General features: G+C 37.1%; 1 protein-coding gene across 1 annotated transcript in view; it reads right to left on the bottom strand.

Annotated features, from left to right (window-relative positions):
• Nucleotides 1-3,352: 3,352 nt before the first annotated feature.
• Nucleotides 3,353-19,130, bottom strand: part of LOC149792238 (uncharacterized) — a 40,357-nt gene continuing 24,579 nt past the window's right edge. Inside the window, exons 10-17 of the mRNA XM_089969546.1 lie at nucleotides 18,690-19,048; nucleotides 17,856-17,991; nucleotides 16,260-16,431; nucleotides 15,573-15,658; nucleotides 11,100-11,230; nucleotides 10,402-10,559; nucleotides 8,772-8,964; nucleotides 3,353-3,721 (exon numbers count right to left, since the gene is read on the bottom strand). Coding sequence (XP_089825672.1) covers nucleotides 3,476-3,721; nucleotides 8,772-8,964; nucleotides 10,402-10,559; nucleotides 11,100-11,230; nucleotides 15,573-15,658; nucleotides 16,260-16,431; nucleotides 17,856-17,991; nucleotides 18,690-19,048 — 1,481 coding nt within the window. The 3' untranslated portion in view covers nucleotides 3,353-3,475. The remainder of the gene's footprint in view (nucleotides 3,722-8,771; nucleotides 8,965-10,401; nucleotides 10,560-11,099; nucleotides 11,231-15,572; nucleotides 15,659-16,259; nucleotides 16,432-17,855; nucleotides 17,992-18,689; nucleotides 19,049-19,130) is intronic.

Below are 19,130 nucleotides of genomic sequence, written 5' to 3'. Positions count from 1 at the left end.
CCGGACGAATAGGGCCTTCTAGAATAGAGTACCTGTCGCAATTTTGAAAGAGAGGATCTAGTGATTGTAAGAATTCATAATATAAATATTACAAAAGAAATATGTCCTTTTTTTACCTTGAATGGACAAGGATTCGTAAATCATAACTCAACCCTGAATGCCTTATTATTTTATGAACTGTGAGATCATACATACATTATAATTCAGAAAAGAAGCAACACAGATCACGTAAAGTAATACCAACACATCAATCAACAAACAAGAATTAGACCGTAACAATTATTGATAAATGCAATTAAGTCATATAACATTTTTCTAGATTAACTGAGTGACTCTCGAAAAGAAAAAGGAAACATTTCCACATGACGTACGTCCCTGGTCTTTGTTAAAAGGAAAGTTTACACTTTTCAGTTTTGTGGCTGAAGCACCATGTTTTGTTATATCTTTTTAATACTCGTTGAGATTCGTTACAACTTATACCATATTAGTGGATGATAATACTGAGATACAACAGTATTGTCAGAAGAAAGTGAAACTTCCTGTGTTGCTAGTAGTTAAGAATAAATTATGTTCGCATTGCAGGCAGATCTGCATATTATTACGGGGTTCATTTTAACAACATTGTGAAATAACCCGTAAGGCTTGCAAATTCTTTAATGTTCACCCTAGCTAGGGCTTAGAACGTCTGCTCCTTATACAGAACAGATTGTTATATTTTTACAACATGGTGTTATTTTATCAAAGCTGCAGAATAGAGACAAAGTCAGTGTTCATGAACAGTCTAAATTCTTACCTTTACATATATGACAAACACAGACCCAAAGTCATACGGGTCAGACTGACAGTCTGGATCCAATGCGTGAACAATGTTAAAATTTATTTATAACTTTACCATATGTGACCGCTTGAAGTCCTTTAAACTAAAACTACCATATACATCTATGCCCGTTGTCTTAACGATAATAAATAGTTAATTTATACAATAAATTGGAGGGAAATGTTAGGCTTTAATATGCCGGCAACACATCTTGTAATGAGACTATATAAAAATTAACTAAAGGACGTCGTTCGCATAAGAATTATTTTACCTCACAGGGCAATAAGAGAGTTGTTTCCCTTGGCAATATAGATTCTGCATTGTAACAATATTTATGACACATACAAAATGTAAAATAAGTAGTTTGTGTTCGCTTGCTTTTATTATTTGTTCGTGCGTGTGTTGTTGTTGTTGTTACGTTCATAAACGAGTAGACTGGTGCAAAATATAATCCTCTCAAGGATGGAAATTTGCTGTTTTGACCCCACACTCGAGTGATTGACATAAAATAAGTTAGTAAAAGTAAATATGATCGCCTGCTGAAACCTGTTGTTATTAACAAACGTTGCTGCCTTGTTGTTCTGGACTTAAATGGATGCGAATTGTTTCAGAGACTTCAGACTATCTGGAATAGGGTTATGACTTCACTGAAAACGTACATAGTCTCATCACATGGGTTTTATTGCATGTTCTGGATCGTCTGATTTATTGATCCTTATCAACATCACTCTTTAAACCCAAAAGATTAACATTTAAATGAAACCATGTGTGTTGCCTTCACTGTATTATAGACCAGTTAAAACAGATTGTTTAAAAATTCTTGCTAAATAATGCAAATACAGCATGAATTTAAAACCTCTAGAATGAGTACCTTCACGCCTTTTGGCAAATAAACAAATTACTTTAATAGGAAAGTTTTCAATTAAAAACCATTTTAATGTAAACGACAGTGAAAATGTATTTTTTTATAAATATAAGTACTAGGTGGTACTAATATAAACGAACTAATAAAATAGTATGTCCACAGGTTTACAGACCGCTCACAATACATATATGTATCCATGTTTCAGTTGGAGATGATGCTAATAAAATATGACCACGCCGATGATCTTGTTGAAAATGGCATCATCTTTAATACATTATACATGGTCTGTTCACTTGTAAAAAAATTGCAATTAAATATTTTGATTACGTAAGAATTACAAAACCATAGAAAATAATATATATAGCACACGATATATGAAACTGAAATAATCCATTTCGTCTCCTTTCTAACCACTAATGTAATCATTTTTGCAGTGACAGTTATATTACCACAAGGAAAATTATTTATTTTCTACAGCTAATGAACAAGCAGAACATATGTAGCAGACAGCTTTAAGGAAATTATCTCTAATTATCTTCTAACCGAACAGTATCTATTAGATACCAGGATTATCACCTCAGACTTGTACATACTATATATTGATATTAATCAATAGAGAACTTCTCTCAATTATTCCGTTCGTGCGTCTGTGTGTCTGTACGTCAGTCATTCAGTTCAGCTATTAAACTGAACTCCATATTCACCAATCGAAGGTTGGTGTGTGTGTGTGTGTGTGTGTGTGTGTGTGATTTGGATTTTAACGTAGCGTTAACAATTTTTCAGTCATATCGCTACGATGTCTGCAGTGTGGCAGTTTATAGTGATGTCTAGCACTAGGGAATCATACCGCAGACATGTGGCATCGTGTCTCACCACATTATCCTGACACCAGGCCGACCAGTCCTGACACTAACTTCTTAATGCTGAGCACCAAGAGAGGCAGCTGTTAGTACCATTTTTTGATATGATTCGGCTGGGGTTCGAACCAGCGACCTCCCGCATCCGAAGAGATGGATGTTAGAGATGGATAGGCTACCAAAAGGGGCCGGATTATAGATGGATCGTATCCCAAAAGGATACTATTAGAGAAGGATCGTCTATCAAAAGGGGCCGGATTATAGATGGATCGTATCTACCTATCTGCTTTCAGAGATAGTCTCTACTGCCAGATGCAGATTCGATGTGCGAATGTGGTTGAGGTATGATCGTAAGTTATAACTAAAAGTCATTATGTCTGTCTGCCACAGAGACTGCAACGGAAGCAATCAAGACCGATCAAAATTAAGCCGGTGAATCTCAGGAGCGACCAGGTAGCATACCATTTCGTTGACCCTTGTGGCAGGGCTACGATTAAAGATTTTAAATATAACCAACGGCGGAACTAAAAACAAGAAGACACACTTGTTTCGACATGTGAGACAGGTGTAACAAACAGGGCATTATTCATATAATGAAGAACAACAGACATTTCAACAGGAATGGTATTGATCAATTCAAGGGCAAGGAGAACTATTTAACGTAATGGCATACATTATGGAAGTGGGTATAACCAATTGCGAATAAACGTCTTGCTCAGCGTGGTTTGGTCATTTGTACCTTGCCATAATAATTTGATATGAACAGTAAGATAAGGATACAGAGGGGATTTAAAAAGAAGAAGAAAACCCCACTTCAACACAGAGTGTTATATTAGACCACTTTTATTCATTATCTCATATATGAAATATGCGATTACGAAGTACACGTGTTGCCGAGTTCGTGTACTGTGATGCTTTTTATTTTAGTAAATGTTGTCACAAATGATGTTTGAATGGCGGCGCAGGTAAGGCATTATCACGGCCGTATATTGCACAATGTTTAAACTGACATGGACTCTCGTGCCACGCGTATCGAATTCCTCTGATATGCCGGCCATTTCCGGTGCATGAAGCAACGTCCAGCGTAATTGACGAGGAACTATGGGAGGTTATATGTACGGCCGACCACCCAGTAGTTAATGGGCATTGGTAGTTAGCGTCAGCAGACTGTGTACAGCATATCTGGATATAAAGAAGACAATTATGAGACTATGTGATGGAGCACGGAATGCAAAAACAAATGCATGCACCTTATTGTGTAATTTATAAGTATCTTCAATGTGCGCTCTTTATTAAGACTTGACAAAAGACAAATAAACGTAATTAAATGTACAAAATATCTAAATGACGAATCGCCAAGATGGCATCAACCTTGCAGATGATCGCTATGTCAACAACTAGTTTCGAGCAGTTAGAGGAAAACAAACGTACGGGCTACAGTATTGTTTTCTAAGTTGACAGTACATTAGCCTATTTATGAACTATCATCTACCACAAGAAATATTTTATTTAATATAAAAGGCACAGCTTCAACACAGTCTATAGGCTAAATCATACAGACAATACAAGATGTATTAGGAATTACGTTAATATTATCCCTGAGGTGTATGCCAAAGTTTCATTTCAATTCAGTCACTCGGTGAAACCATTCGTATTCAATGCATGTGCTTACATTAGTACATAGTCTAAAAATATTATGCTTAGGGCAGATTTCCATTTTCTCGTTTGAAGTCAAAATCTGAACGGTAAAAGTAAGTCCTCAAGCTGATCAACTAATAATAATGTGAAAAATATGTCTCATCGGTTGTAAATGCTGGTCCCAATTATTATCCACTGCAATAGGTGTTTCTACAGCTGGCCGTGTATTTCACGTAATAAAATTTCGTGTCAAAGATATGAAAGCTGCTTCTCAGAAGGAAGACAATGTTAAAAGGACTTGTCAACCTCACCTATTTCGAAATCACTTATAACAAATTACTTTATCACGACAATATTAACGTACCCTCACTCAGTTTCTAAAGAATAATAATGAGGACTTTGTATAGCGCCTAATCTTTAGAAGCTCTAAGCTCTTTACAACTTTAGAAAACACCTATAAGATAAGAAACATAATAATATTAGTACAAAAACAAACAACATGAAATTAAAAAAAAAAGAACATGCTGAGAATATTTCAGGTAGGAAACATTATTTGGTCTCTAAGTTTGTTCTTGCTGTCGAAATAAGTGAGTTTTGAGAGCCCTCTTGAATGTGATCACTGTGTCTTTGTGTCTAAGTTCAGTGGGCAATTCATTCCACGTTGTTGGGCCCTGGTATGCAAAAGAACGCTGTCCATATGACTTTGTTTTCATAGTGGGAATAATGAGTATACGATTGTCAGAAGAGGAGCGCAAGTATCTTGATGGTGTGTACACATGAGTGAGGTCAGATAGGTATGTTGGACTAGAGTCCGACAGTGAAATGTACCACAGAGAACAAATTTTGTGTTTGATTCTGGATCGAATGGATAGCCAGTGTAGGGTACAGAGCAGCGGGTGGTGTGCTCTGGTCGTGGTACTCTAGGTAGGATCCGAGCAGCTGTGTTTTGAACTTTTTGAAGTTTCTGGAGTAGATATTGAGATGAACCAGACAGAATTAATTTACAATAGTCCAGTCTTGAAAGTACTAATGAACACACAAGTGTTTTAGTGTCATCAACTGAAAGATATTTGCGAATTGAGCTGATGCGTCTCAGCTCAAGATATGCAGCCTTGCATATGTTCATGACATGTTGGTGCAGTGTGAGAGTACTGTCCAGAGTAACACCTAGGTTTCGTACTGATTGTGTGAATTTAATGTTGGCGTTGCTGATATTTATTGTTTTAGGTAAAGGATGTGAATGAGAAAGTATTTGTGTAGTGGCATCAACTGAAAGATATTTGCGAATTGAGCTGATGCGTCTCAGCTCAAGATATGCAGCCTTGCATATGTTCATGACATGTTGGTGCAATGTGAGAGTACTGTCCAGAGTTACACCTAGGTTTCGTACTGAAAGTGTGAATTTAATGTTGGCGTTGCTGATATTTATTGTTTTAGGTAAAGGATGTGAATGAGAAAGTATTTGTGTTGTGATCAGAATGGCCTCAGTTTTATCATAATTCATCTGCAGCTTGTTACAAGTCATCCATGATTTCACGTTAGAAATGCACCTCTCTACCCTTTGGATGGTAGCATCAGCTTCAGTTGGGTGGCTAGTTTTGTATATTTGCGTGTCATCAGCGTACAATTGATGAGACACTGGATGATGATCTATGACACTTGAGAGCGACTGAGTGTACAGAATGAACAGAACAGGTCCAAGAACAGACCCCTGTGGAACACCACAATAAAGATCAACTGGGTTGGAGTGTATTCCATTTGCAGATACAATTTGTGTCCTGTTGACCAAGTAGGACTTGAACCACAGTAAGGCTGTATCATGAATGCCAAATACATGCTGGAGACGGTGAAGTAATATATCATGGTCTATTGTGTCAAATGCTGCAGACAAATCAAGGAGGGTGAGGACTGTAATCTTTCTGCTATCCAATGCAGAGAGAATGTCATTAACTACTTTTAAAAGAGTAGTTTCAGTACTGTGGTAAGGGCGATATGCAGATTGTACATTGTTAAAATGACTGTTTGAATTTAGATGAGATACAAGCTGGGATAGAACAACCTTTTCTAAGATTTTTTAAATGAATGGGAGATTAGAAACTGGGCAGTAGTTCTTTAAATCGTTATTGTCTAGTGTTGGTTTCTTCAGCAGAGGCTTTACAATGGCAGTTTTGAAAAATGATGGGAATTCCCCAGATGAGAGAGAGGTATTAATAACATCAGTTAGTGAAGGCAATACTGGATCTAAGCACTCAAGCAGCAGTGATGTTCTAATTGGATCAAGTTCACATGACTTTGGTGCACTCTTCATCACGTTTCTACGTACGAATTCCATCGAGACAGGTTCAAATGCTAATGGTTGCTGCTCAAATTCTGTATCCCAACTGTATGGTGACGACGAGGCAATTGAAATTGTGGTGTCAAGCTTATCTCTAATTGTTTGTACCTTGTCACGGAAGAAATTTGCAAATGTCCGGAAGGTCGACTGGAGAGAAGGTAGTTGGAAGTGGTGTTGATTTGTTCCTTGACATTAGCTTGTTAGTAATCTCGAAGAGCTCTTTGCAGCTGGAACTTTCCATGATCTTAGTAGTGTAGTGGGCTGATTTCGCTGCATGGACTATATTTGTGACGTTCTTCTTAGCGACTTCATAGATCTGCTTATGAATAGTGAGTCTGGTGGAAAGCCAGAGCCTCTCACCTTTACGGCGGTCTCTTTTAGCAGTGCGAAGCTGGTCCCTAACACTGTTATACCATGGAGAACACTTTTGAATTGATACTCTGCACTTGGTAGCTGGGGCATGTTTGTCAAGTAATGAACGCAGACAGTTATCGAGTTGTTCCGCGGTAGGAGGTAAGCAAGTTGTTAGGTTAGCTTGGATGTCGTGCATTAATTTGGATCTATTTATCATACAGAGGTTTCTCTTAGTAGCAGATAAAGGTGGAGGGTTAGGGACTGATACGTCAAGATGGCATAAAATGCAGAGGTGATCTGATGCAAGGTCACGGGATAGCAGAGAGGACCGTAGAATGTTATCATCAGGTCTATGAAGAATCCAGTCTAAAATGTGACCATATTTATGGGTGGGTTGGTTAACTGACTGTTTGAGGTTGAAAACATTGATGGGATCTAGGAGTTTTTATGTATTTGAGTTTCCGGGACAGTCAAAGTGAAAGTTGAAATCTCCAAAAACAATTAGGTTGCCACCTATCGAATTTCCATAGTCCAGGAGATTCGGAAACTGCTCCAAAAAGAGAGATTCAGTAAGCTTGTTTTTTCTACTAGGAGGAGGGCGGTATAGGCAGAAAAAATGTACTGACCTTTGCTCCACTGTGAGTGTGGTTTGAACTAGTTCAGACGATGTGTGGTCGAAATTGAATGTTGTGGTGTAGTTCAGGCGTTTTATCATGGAGTTCTTTGTGAAGACAGCAATTCCACCTCCGCGAGAATTACGGGGGAACGACTTGATGGAGTAACCAGTGGGTGTTAGATCCGCACACTTGGGCTCATCGCCTGATGTCAACAGCCATGTTTCTGTCAAGAATAATATGTCAAGATTTTCGTCGTTGATAAAATTAATTATTTCTGTGCGTTTTTCCGGTGGTCGTACTGACTGGGCATTGAATAATGCAATGCGCAGAGGTATTTCTTGGATAGTTGGCATAAAGTTTGACGAATTAATTGGGATTTGAATTAGGTTATCTAAATTAACGGTCGATTTGTTTTTTAATGGTTGTGTCGAAATAAGGGAGATAATTGGAATTCTTCTTCCTGTTCTACGCCGGCTAGCTTTGAAACAACGTTTCTTTTTTCGCTTCTGTTTACATTTATGTAATGATGAATGTAATCCCAGTTTGTTTAGTCTAGAGCACAATTTAGTGTGGAGAGGTAAGGAGTGAACATTTAAAGCAATTAATGAGGGTCCATCGTAGCATAAACGGGTTGACAGGCGAGTATCACGTGATGGCGGTTTGTTCAAAAACAGTGGAGCAAGACAGCTGAGAAAAAGTCTAATTATTCTCGTTTCCAAAACAAGGAAATGAAGAAACACATACAGATTTAACCGCCAATACATAATGAACACAATAACATAGATGAAAAAGGCAACAAGCACAAATATCGTGAAAACGGCACTAAAAAACGGAACAGCTGCTTCAAGCCGGTTAAGCGATAGCGGCCATTTTATTCTTAAATCCAAGTGAGTTTCGGGTAAAAACGTATACAATGCTACATTTCCGATGAGGAAAATGATTTGAAAGCGTACATTGCAGGTAAATTCACTTCTCTTTCATTTACACTGCGGGTAAATTCACTTCTCTTTCCTTGAAACAGATAACATCATTGTTAGCAAAGGCAACATGCCCTATGCAGCACGCAACGTGTTGAAAAGGATTTTAATTCAATATTGTTTATAAGTCTTGTCGTTAATAACCATTCATATGTGTCACACGCTGAAACAAATTGTCTGTGCTGATGTATAGACCTAAGGATAATTTACAGAATGATTAACAGTCATATTAAACAATATAATAATCTCGGCCATACCGGCGATTACTTGTATTTTCGGGATATTTTGAACCTGGTGTCATTTAGCGCTACCTCAAATCCCACGTTGCTCCTGACTTCTATTGGACTTTTGCCGCTGTTGAATTCAATTACCAAAGATGAACCATGGATATTGAACGTGGAAGGGAAAGGTCCTTGGACGTCTAAACCCTTTTCCCCATATGCCACGGCCCTTCCTGCCAGCACCAGTCGACTGGCTACATCTTCTTTGTCACGGGGATGAATCCTAACAAAATTGTTTATCGACAAGTAAATAAAGTTACCTATTTGGATTATTATATAAAATGTAAGCGTCTCACTAGTTGGCTAAGCGATGAAAATTCTAAAAGTAGAGACTGATTGATATGCTATCAGGCATTATCAAGGACATCAGTATCTGGCATATCAAGTATATACCGACATGCTTAATATCAAATACAGTATTTATATTTTTTTTTAAAAATAAAGTTTGGAACGAATTACCTTAACTCTTCTATTTATTCGTTCAATTGCAAATGCATGCATAGGCAGTTTATTTAGCCATGCGTACATAGACTGTTTTGATTTACCATTCATGTAATGACAGTTTATTTTTAAACAATACATGCGTGGAAATTTGTTTTATTTAAATGCACGCATGAGCCGTTATATTTAACCATAAATGTGTGGACAGTTTTTGTTGGTTACATACATGAATTAGCAGCTTTATTGAACTATGCATGCATTCATAGTTTTATTTGCTAGTCTTCCAACTGAAAATCTGGTACTCTCAAGGTGTATGCAGCAACTTTAACTTGTTCTTTTACTTAGTAACTAATGAGCACGTCCGAAAGTTCACGGAAAGAATATTCTTTCAGAACATACTCATTTTTCTCGTAAATCCAACTCGGAAAGTTTTCCAGCTGAATAATAGAATACAGTTTAATGAGACTATATCAGAATTTAATAATGCTCATAATGCTAACTGGAAATGAATAAACTGTGTGAATGATTTATGTCTATAATTGTATTCAGAACTGTATGTGTATCTTTCTACCTTGTTATAATCAATGTAGTAAATCAACATTAGTGCACGTTAAAACTGTGTGGTCTATGTGACTGTCTTTCTATTCTCCGTCAGCTCTAAGGCTGATCAAGAACAATTGCTGTAATAAAGCTGACATCATAAAAAGGTTATTATACCTTTTCACGAGCGTTTAGCTCCTACAAAAAAAAATGTGTTTCACATAGTTTTTTATCACCGCTCAGAACAACGATCAAGCTCTTTGTGGCCTTCAGGTTAATCAAATAGATATTTTCTTGAGAGTCGTTGTAAGACACCATGAACTTTCATGCTGTAGTCTTAGTATAAAAGTCTTAAAATATTTGGGGTGTTATTGGACCAATGTCGAGGAATCCGAATGATCGATACAAATAGCCCAGTTCAAAAGCGACTCTTCATGTTTAAAGGTTAAACCAATGTTACTTACATCACTTTTTAATTTCAAAGACGTATTTTAAACTTTAAATTCGTAAATTGTCGTTGTGAAACTGTTATTGAAAGATATCTTATCACCTTTACTTAAAGTGAGCCACTTTTTAGGTCATAAAATTTGAAATTAATTTTAATGTATGGACATTCGTGCAGAAAACACTTGACTTTGACGTTACACATCCACTAGAATTGGTATGTTCGGATACGCACGGTCCATATGGCGAGGTGAAATCGGGAAGATCCATTGCGACAGTAATAAACACGTTTTGGAGTTTTGCATTCGGAACAAATCCGTAATTGGCCGTCTGTGCCCAGCGCAGGTCCGGAAATCCTCCAATATTGTTCAAATTGTTATTAAAACCTGACAACTTTATAGAAGGTGAAAACATAAATGTAATATTGACTGCTGCCAAAATGCAATTATTTCATTCAAGTAATAGCATATCAAGTACTAGATAGATCAATCTTTCTGGTTAGGATAAAATTTAGTTTTCAATTTCTTTCACTAAGCCATACATTACAGATTTTGAAGAATAATAACTCCTGGTTGAAATATTCTTTAGTTTGAATAGCACCTTGCGGTATATTTAAAATGATCTCACTAAATGCGTTCCTTGATTCCTTACAACACGTATTTTTCTCAACAAAACCAACTTCTTTATATTTTCAGTTTACTTTACATGATTGATGCATCATGACTAAGTATGAAAATTGAAATATTTAATATTCAGGTGGGTATAATATCATTATAATTTTTTTTCCTGATGCACCATCCCAAACTGTTCGGACACATAAACTTTAAGGACCACTTGCACTTCATTAGTGTATTCATTCTTTCTTTTACATAATCTAACCTTTTGAGAATCTATTTATCATTTTACTTTCAAAAACAACTCTGAACTTTTTACCTGAACAAAACCGAAAGGAAATAAACTGTTAGTCTCTCCGTCTGACCCCTTGTTGAATTTATGGCGCCAGTCGTTTATCATGGCTGAAAACTGACAGGCATACTTGTCAGCACGTCCAGCATTGGACTCTCCTTTGAAGGAAGTAAATGCGCTATGTAGTGGTAAATCCAATATATGGCACATTAATAGACGGTATTCAAACCAGCACATGCAATATTGATAGGTAGTGGTCAGTCCAATATATGGCATGTTAATAGGTAGTGGTCACTCCAATATACGGCATAATATTATGCAGCTCTAAATCCAATTATTGACATATATAACTCCTTTAGATGAATAACTAGCGGAATACTATATTTGTATTTAGTACCTATTATACAGACTAGGGGACCCGAAATATTTAAAATATAAATTACTAGCGCATAATAATATTGTTTGATACTAGCAAACTCGTATTCCCCTATACCAAATAAAAGTAGAAATCACTATTGTATTAGATTAGTAAGACTGAAACTAATTAGGGCATCGTACGACAAAGAACTACACAATATAATTATTTTTAAGCTTCTATAACACATTATAGGCATTGCCAAACTTATATCGCATTGAATTTAGCAGTTATCAAAGAGATGACATAAATACATAGAGAACAGAATTCGAAATAAACACATGTAGATGTTTTGAGATAATACAATGTCTGTTTACTAATTTGGATGGGAAAATGCGTTTTAAAAGAATAATATCCAAAGGAATAAAATATTACTTGTTAATCTGAAACATCAAAAGGTATGTCCCAGTGTTTCAAAACAATGCTACCAGAGATTGTTTTCTATGATAATAACTTTTAAAATAAATTAAAATACTCTGAATTGAAAGACAAGATCACTGGACAATCTACTTACTTATTAAATAAAGAAGCGAGAAATAAATTCTCTTCCAATAATAATAATAATGAAAATAATAATAATAATCATAATAATAATAATAATAATAATAATGATAATAATAATAATAATGAGGACTTTGTATAACGCCTAATCTTTAGAAGCTCTAAGCGCTTTACAACATCAGACAACACCTATAAGATAAAAAAACATATAATGATATGATTACAAAAACAAACACCATGAAATTAGGAAACATAAAAAACATACCGAGAATATTTAAGGTAGGAAACATTATTAGGTCTTTAAGTTTGTTCTTGCAGTCTAAATAAGTGAGATTTGAGAGCACTCTTGAATGTGATCACTGTGTCTTTGTGTCTAAGTTCAGTGGGTAATTCATTCCACGTTGCTGGGCCCTGGTATGCAAAAGAACGTTATCCATATGACTTTGTTTTTATAGTGGGAATAATGAGTATACGATTGTCAGAAGAGGAGCGTAAGTATCTTGCTGGTGTGTATACATGGGTGAGGTCAAAAAGGTATGTTGGACTAGAGTCTGTCAGTGAAACGTAGCACAGAGAACAAATTCTGTGTTTGATTCTGGATCGAATGGATAGCCAGTGTAGGGTACAGAGCATCGGGGAGGTGTGCTCTGTCCGTGGTACTCTAAGTATGATCCGAGGAGCTGTGTTTTGAACTTTTTGAAGTTTCTGGAGTAGATATTGAGATGAACCAGACATAACTGAGTTACAATAGTCCAGTCTTGAAGGTACTAATGAACACACAAGTGTTTTAGTGGCATCAACTGAAAGATATTTGCGAATGGAGCTGATGCGTCTCAGCTCAAGATATGCAGCCTTGCATATGTTCATGACATGTTGGTGCAATGTGAGAGTACTGTCCAGAGTAACACCTAGGCTTGGTACTCAATTTTATCATCATTCATCTGCAGCTTGTTACATGTCATCCATGATTTCACATCAGAAATGCACCTCTCTACACCTTGGGTGGTAGCATCAACTTCAGTTGGGTGGCTAGATTTGTATATTTGGGTGTCATCAGCATACAATTGGTGAGACATTGGATGATGATCTATGACACTTGAGAGCGGCTGAGTGTATAGAATGAACAGAACAGGTCCAATAACAGACCCCTGTGGAACATCACAACATAGATCAACTGGGCTGGAGTGTATTCCAAATCTGTGTCCTGTTCACCAAGTAGGACTTGAATCACAGTAAGGCTGTATCATGAATGCCAAATACTTGCTGGAGACGGTGAAGTAATATATCATGGTATGTTGTGTCACATGCTGCAGACAAATCAAGGAGGGTGAGGACTGTAATCTTTCCGCTATCCAAAGCAGAGAGAGTATTTTCAGTACTGTGGCAAGGGTGAAATGCAGATTGTAATTGCTAAGAAGACTGTTTGAATTCAGATGAGATACAAGCTGGGATAGAACAACCTTTTCTAAGATTTTTTAAATGAATGGGAGATTAGAAATTGGGCGGTAGTTCTTTAAATCGTTATTGTCTAGTTTTGGTTTCTTCAGCAGAGGCTTTACAATGGCAGTTTTGAAAAATGATGGGAATTCTCCGGATGAGAGAGAGGTATTAATAACATCAGTTAGTGAAGGCAATACTGGATCTAAGCACTCAAGCAGCAGTGATGTTCTAATTGGATCATGTTCACATGACTTTGGTACACTCTTCATCAGGAGTGTACGTACGAAATCCATCGAGACAGGTTCAAATGCTAATGGTTGCTGCTCAAATTCTGTATCCCAACTGTACGGTGACGACGAGTCAATTTAAATTGTGGTGTCAAGCTTACCTCTAATGGTTTGTACTTTGTCACGGAAGAAATTTGCAAACATGTCCGGAAGGTCAACTGGAGAGAAGGTAGTTGGAAGTGGTGTTGATTTGTTCCTAAACATTATCTTGTTAGTAATCTCGAAGAGCTCTTTGCAGCTGGGACTTTCCATGATCTTAGTAGTGTAGTGGGCTGATTTCGCTGCATGGACTATATTTGTGACATTGTTCTTAGCGGCTTCATAGATTTGCTTATGAATAGTGAGTCTGGTGGAAAGCCAAAGCCTCCCAGCTTTACGGCGGTCTCTTTTAGCGGTGCGAAGCTGGTCCTTAACACTGCTATACCATGGAGAACACTTTTGAATTGATACTTCGCACTTGGTAGCTGGGGCATGTTTGTCGAGCGATGAACGCAGGACGTTATCGAGTTTTTCTGCTGTAGCAGGTAAGCAAGTTGTTAGGTTTGCTTGGATGTCATGCATTAGTTTGGTTCTATTTATCATACGGAGGTTTTTCTTAGTAGCAGATAAAGGTGGAGGGTTAGGGACTGATACGTCAAGATAGCATATAATGCAGAGATGATCTGATGCAAGTTCATGGGATACCAGGGAGGACCGTAGAATGTTATCATCAGGTCTATGAAGAATCCAGTCTAAAATGTGACCATGTTTATGGGTGGGTTGGTTAACTGCCTATTTGAGGTTGACAACATTGATGGAATCTAGGAGTTTTTATGTGTTTGGGTTTCCGGGACAGTCAAAGTGAAAGTTGAAATCTCCAAGAATAATCAGGTTGCCACCTATCGAATTTCCATACTCCAGGAGATTCGGAAACGGCTCCAAAAAGAGAGATTCAGTAAGCTTGTTTTTTCTACTAGGAGGAGGACGGTATAGGCAGAAAGAATGGACTGACCTTTGCTCCAGTGTGAGTGTGGTTTGGACTAGTTCAAACGATGTGTGGTTGAAATTGAATGTTGTGATGTGGTTAAAACGTTTGATCATGAGTTCTTTGTGATGACAGTAATTCCACCTCCGCGAGAGTTACCGGGGAACGACTTGACCGAGTAACCAGTGGGTGTTAGATCTGCACACTTGGGCTCATCGCCTGATGTTTTTAGCCATGTTTCTATCAGGAAAAAGACGTCAATATTCTGGTCGTTGATAAAATCAACTATTTCCGTGCGCCGGTGGTCCTACTGATTGGGCATTGAATAATGCAATACACAGAAGTATCTCTTGGATAGTTGACACAAAGGTTGACAAATTAATAGGGATTTGAATTAGGTTATCTAAATTAACGCTCGAATTTTTAAATTGTTGAGCCGGAAATGGCATAAGGGAGATAACTGGAGATTATGTACGTGTCAAGTGGCCGATCACTAGCAGGAAGAAGAATTCGAAAGGCATTTATAAAAATGCACCAATGAATACAAATATTTCTGACAGTGATGGGTAATTTCTTTCAAAATAAACGTGGACTCAAAACGTTAAAAACGATGCAGACGTAAGCAATATAATAAAAGAAATCCTAAGGATATATACTTTGTAGATGCAAAATATTTGCTAATTATTGGACCTGTCAACCACATATTCCACACTTGTATCTTTACTAACTACTGGACCTATTACACCACATAATCCACAAACATATCCTTACTAATTATTGAATCAAGTCAATCACATATCCTAATCATATATCTTTACTAACTATTGGACCTTGTCAACCACATATTCAAATCATATATGTTTACATATTACATTCCATGAATTTATGCTTACCTTGGTACCATATCGCCCCAAATATCGTCATCTGTACAAATGGATTGACCATAGCATTCCATAACACACTAGGCTCACTGGGGGCCCTGTAAAGTGTGCGTATACCTTAAATATGGCGTGCATTCTACAATGACGATTATTCATTCGTTATATATGGTCAGTCGTCATACTAAGGTATATATAGCTAAACAGACACTAGGCTCAGATGATATTTTTACCAACTGCTCAATATTATTACTCCTCGTACAATAAATATTTACCATGAAGAAATTGGTAGTAGCATACCATAGCCATGTGTGAATGACAGGTCAACAATTTGACTGCTTTTTAAATCACATGTCGTGTCTATAAAATAAGCAATTGTTAACTGTGAATCACCGAATCACACTTTTCTATTCCTTTTTTTTAAAGTGTGTATCACCAAGATACACTGTGTATTTTTTAAAAAAACATATGAGCTAGCCAATTACACTTTCTATTCATTTGAACTGATCTCCTATTTACACTCTTATCCTCATTTTTGTTGCACACATTTTAGTTTTTTGGAGATTGTGTGGGAAAATATTCCAAACAGTGTAGTTCATGACCTGATGAAGCGAAAAAAATATGAGGCAATCAAAAATACCAAGTGCCAACAAACCAATCAATGTATTAGTTAGAGTGAAATCTAACCAATCAAGCGAATACCTAGTTATTCTGCGGCCGTTGTGGGTACATGTAGCCAAGGCATCGTGTGATGACCAGGATTCTATAGGAGTTCCACCCCACGCAGATTCAATCAAACCAATTGGCCGATGAATATGTGGGTACAGGTACTTTCCGTACAACCAACATACAGCTGAAAATCCGGCCAGGCTTCCTGAATTACAAGGACACTGTTGGAATGTATAAATGTTATTTCATTCATTTTTAAAAGTTATAAATAATGATTGCCATGGACATATGACATGATGAAAATAGCATTTATATAATCACGGTCCACGACATACACCAAAATCACATTGTCACTTACATGCACGGAATAGAAAGGAAGCACTTCGTCACTTTGATACACATACATATGAAGTTTCATCCAGGACTATTGTCATAATAATTGATACTTATGTTTCCGTATCATTCTCCACTTGTCATACTCAAGTTATATTGTAGCAAGAGATTTTATAATTAAAATTACGAATACTTTTGAAAACGTTCCAATCAACATTTGTTTTAATAAAACACATCCTGGCATTCTTTCGGTAAATAGAATAAAGAAAGAAACTGATTTTTTTCAGTAGGAACAGAGAGTGACGTTAAGAACATCAATATGGACATTTATGTTCGAATTAAAATAGCAATAGACAAGACGAAACTTGTTGAACGTTTCCCTTGTCCTGGTCATCTCTTCAATGTCGCAATAGTGTTGCCGGTATCATCGAGTAATTTATCAAAACCATTTTCTCAATCAGTTTCGTGTGTTGTTTTTTATTGCTTCATTGCTTTCAATGATTTATAATAGAGCAATTGTACACAGTCAAGATAAGGAACCACAAAAAGGATGAAGTATGCATAGCACAAAGCTCAGTTATATTTATACTGGAAGCCAAATATCAGGAGCTGAATAAGTGTTGGGCAATAGCTACTTTTACTACCAAATCATTCAATTACTGATTGGTATCATGACAAAATGTTTGAAGAGAAAACAACGTGTAACGATAGATGTTTGCTTAGAATATGTAGTTGCGGTTGTGGAGTTCACACCAATTTCAGCACCAGATAGGCTATACATAGCGACCAGTATATCCGGTGGAGGAAGAACGAGGAAAAATAACGTAAAGAACCACCGACCGACTGGAAGCTGCTAGTAAGCTTTCTCATATTCCACGTTGGCCAAGCCTGAGAGTCGAAACCACGCGGACAAAGGTGATATGTCGGTGATCTGTAAATACTAGAGCCTCGGTCATGCGGGCTCCTCTTAGGAGGCAGAGTTTTAAACAAGACATTCAGATCCTAACTATATTTTCTACCTATCACGTAAAGACTTTAAAACTAGATTTGATGCTGGTAACAACAAACATTTCCAAAGGCTTCATTGCTGTATAAAATCCATTTTGAATCTCCGTCCACTTGAACCATTTATTATCGTACCCAGTGTACAAAAATCAAGAACATTTGACCGAATGTAATTCACGTACAATGGAAAACAAGTGATATTTCCCTGTATATATTTGCCTATTGCCAGGACGCGAAAGACATAGCGTGATAGCATTAGAAAGGGAGAGAAGCAGAATGAATAAATCTTACCAGAGCTTGGTAAATTCCAACTGGATGTATGTAACAGATCAGTATGCGATGTGTTGGCGGTTGTTAATGGGGTTTGGAATGTTCGAATTTCCGTAAAGCTTGCAGTCTGTTTCAGCTCTTCTGTGCTGTTGAATGCCTATTAATTGAGATAACTCTTTCAAAATGTAAAACGGATAGTAGGAACTTAAGATGGGAAAATTTAGAACACGTGACAGACATGTTGCTTCAGATTAACGTATTAATTATCATACACAGATAGCCGATGAATTCTTTGATCCACTAATTGGATTCACTTTATTAAACGGTGACGGCACAATTACCCAACAGTCGCCCCTTCACATCCACTTATTAGGCTTCTGTCTCTGATGTTCTTTTTTCTTCACATGCCTTCAAACAGGGGTATTGCAATATGATTGCACATAACATTCACATCTTAGTTCATTGTCGTGTCTGACTTTCTTCAATATCACCTAGCAAGTATATCTCAGCACCACCAAAACTCAATATTAACCAACATTTTTCTATCCATCAGACAACGTTTTATATTTGCATGTATGTTAAACAAATCCACGGATTGAAATATTTCACTCAGATACATCCGCAAGGCCTCTTTCAATCTTTTCAGTAATATTTTTGGCTTTGGCATTTGTGAAAGAATTTTGAATAACGTACTCTAGATTGTACAAGTTAAACTTTTAGATTTTTTTTTAACTCTCTTAATCTCTCAAAATATTACCGATTAATGCTCAATGTAGAATGATGCTGTATGTCGAGAGAAAACATATTTTTTCGTAATTGGCCATCTTTATCATTTTCTATTTTCAGTTTTCTTACCTGTCCCATAGGAAATCCCATGTTGCTCTGGCCAGAACAGAACCAAACATCACCAAATAGGACATCATGAAGCGTGACCGATCCTTCGCTTGAAGACACTTGAATGCTAACCGGTCCCTTGTGATGCTGAACTGGAAGTTTTACCTTCCATATTCCTGGCAAACTACCATGATGGTGATTTGCAGTAACGGTTGTCGTTGCAACCTGTGCATTGTTCAAACTCACGTGAACGGCGTCCCCAACTTTGTGAGCGAAACCCCATAGCACAGATCTGTATGGGGCTCCTTGTAGAACCATGTGGTCTCCATAAGAGCTGGCAAAATGTATACCAGACGCAGCATCCACACCTGGCGCACCACCTGGTTAAGGTGGATAAAATGAAAACGACAACCCGTCTGAATATATTGGCATTTATTGCACAAAAGGTTACATATCTTTGAA

The sequence above is a fragment of the Sinohyriopsis cumingii genome, chromosome 9, assembly GCF_028554795.1.
Source record: "Sinohyriopsis cumingii isolate HCF-2022 chromosome 9, ASM2855479v2, whole genome shotgun sequence".
Taxonomy (NCBI): Eukaryota; Metazoa; Mollusca; class Bivalvia; order Unionida; family Unionidae; genus Sinohyriopsis; species Sinohyriopsis cumingii.
The sequence above is the reverse complement of the archived record's forward strand: the minus strand, read 5'-3'. Positions and strand labels throughout refer to the sequence as shown.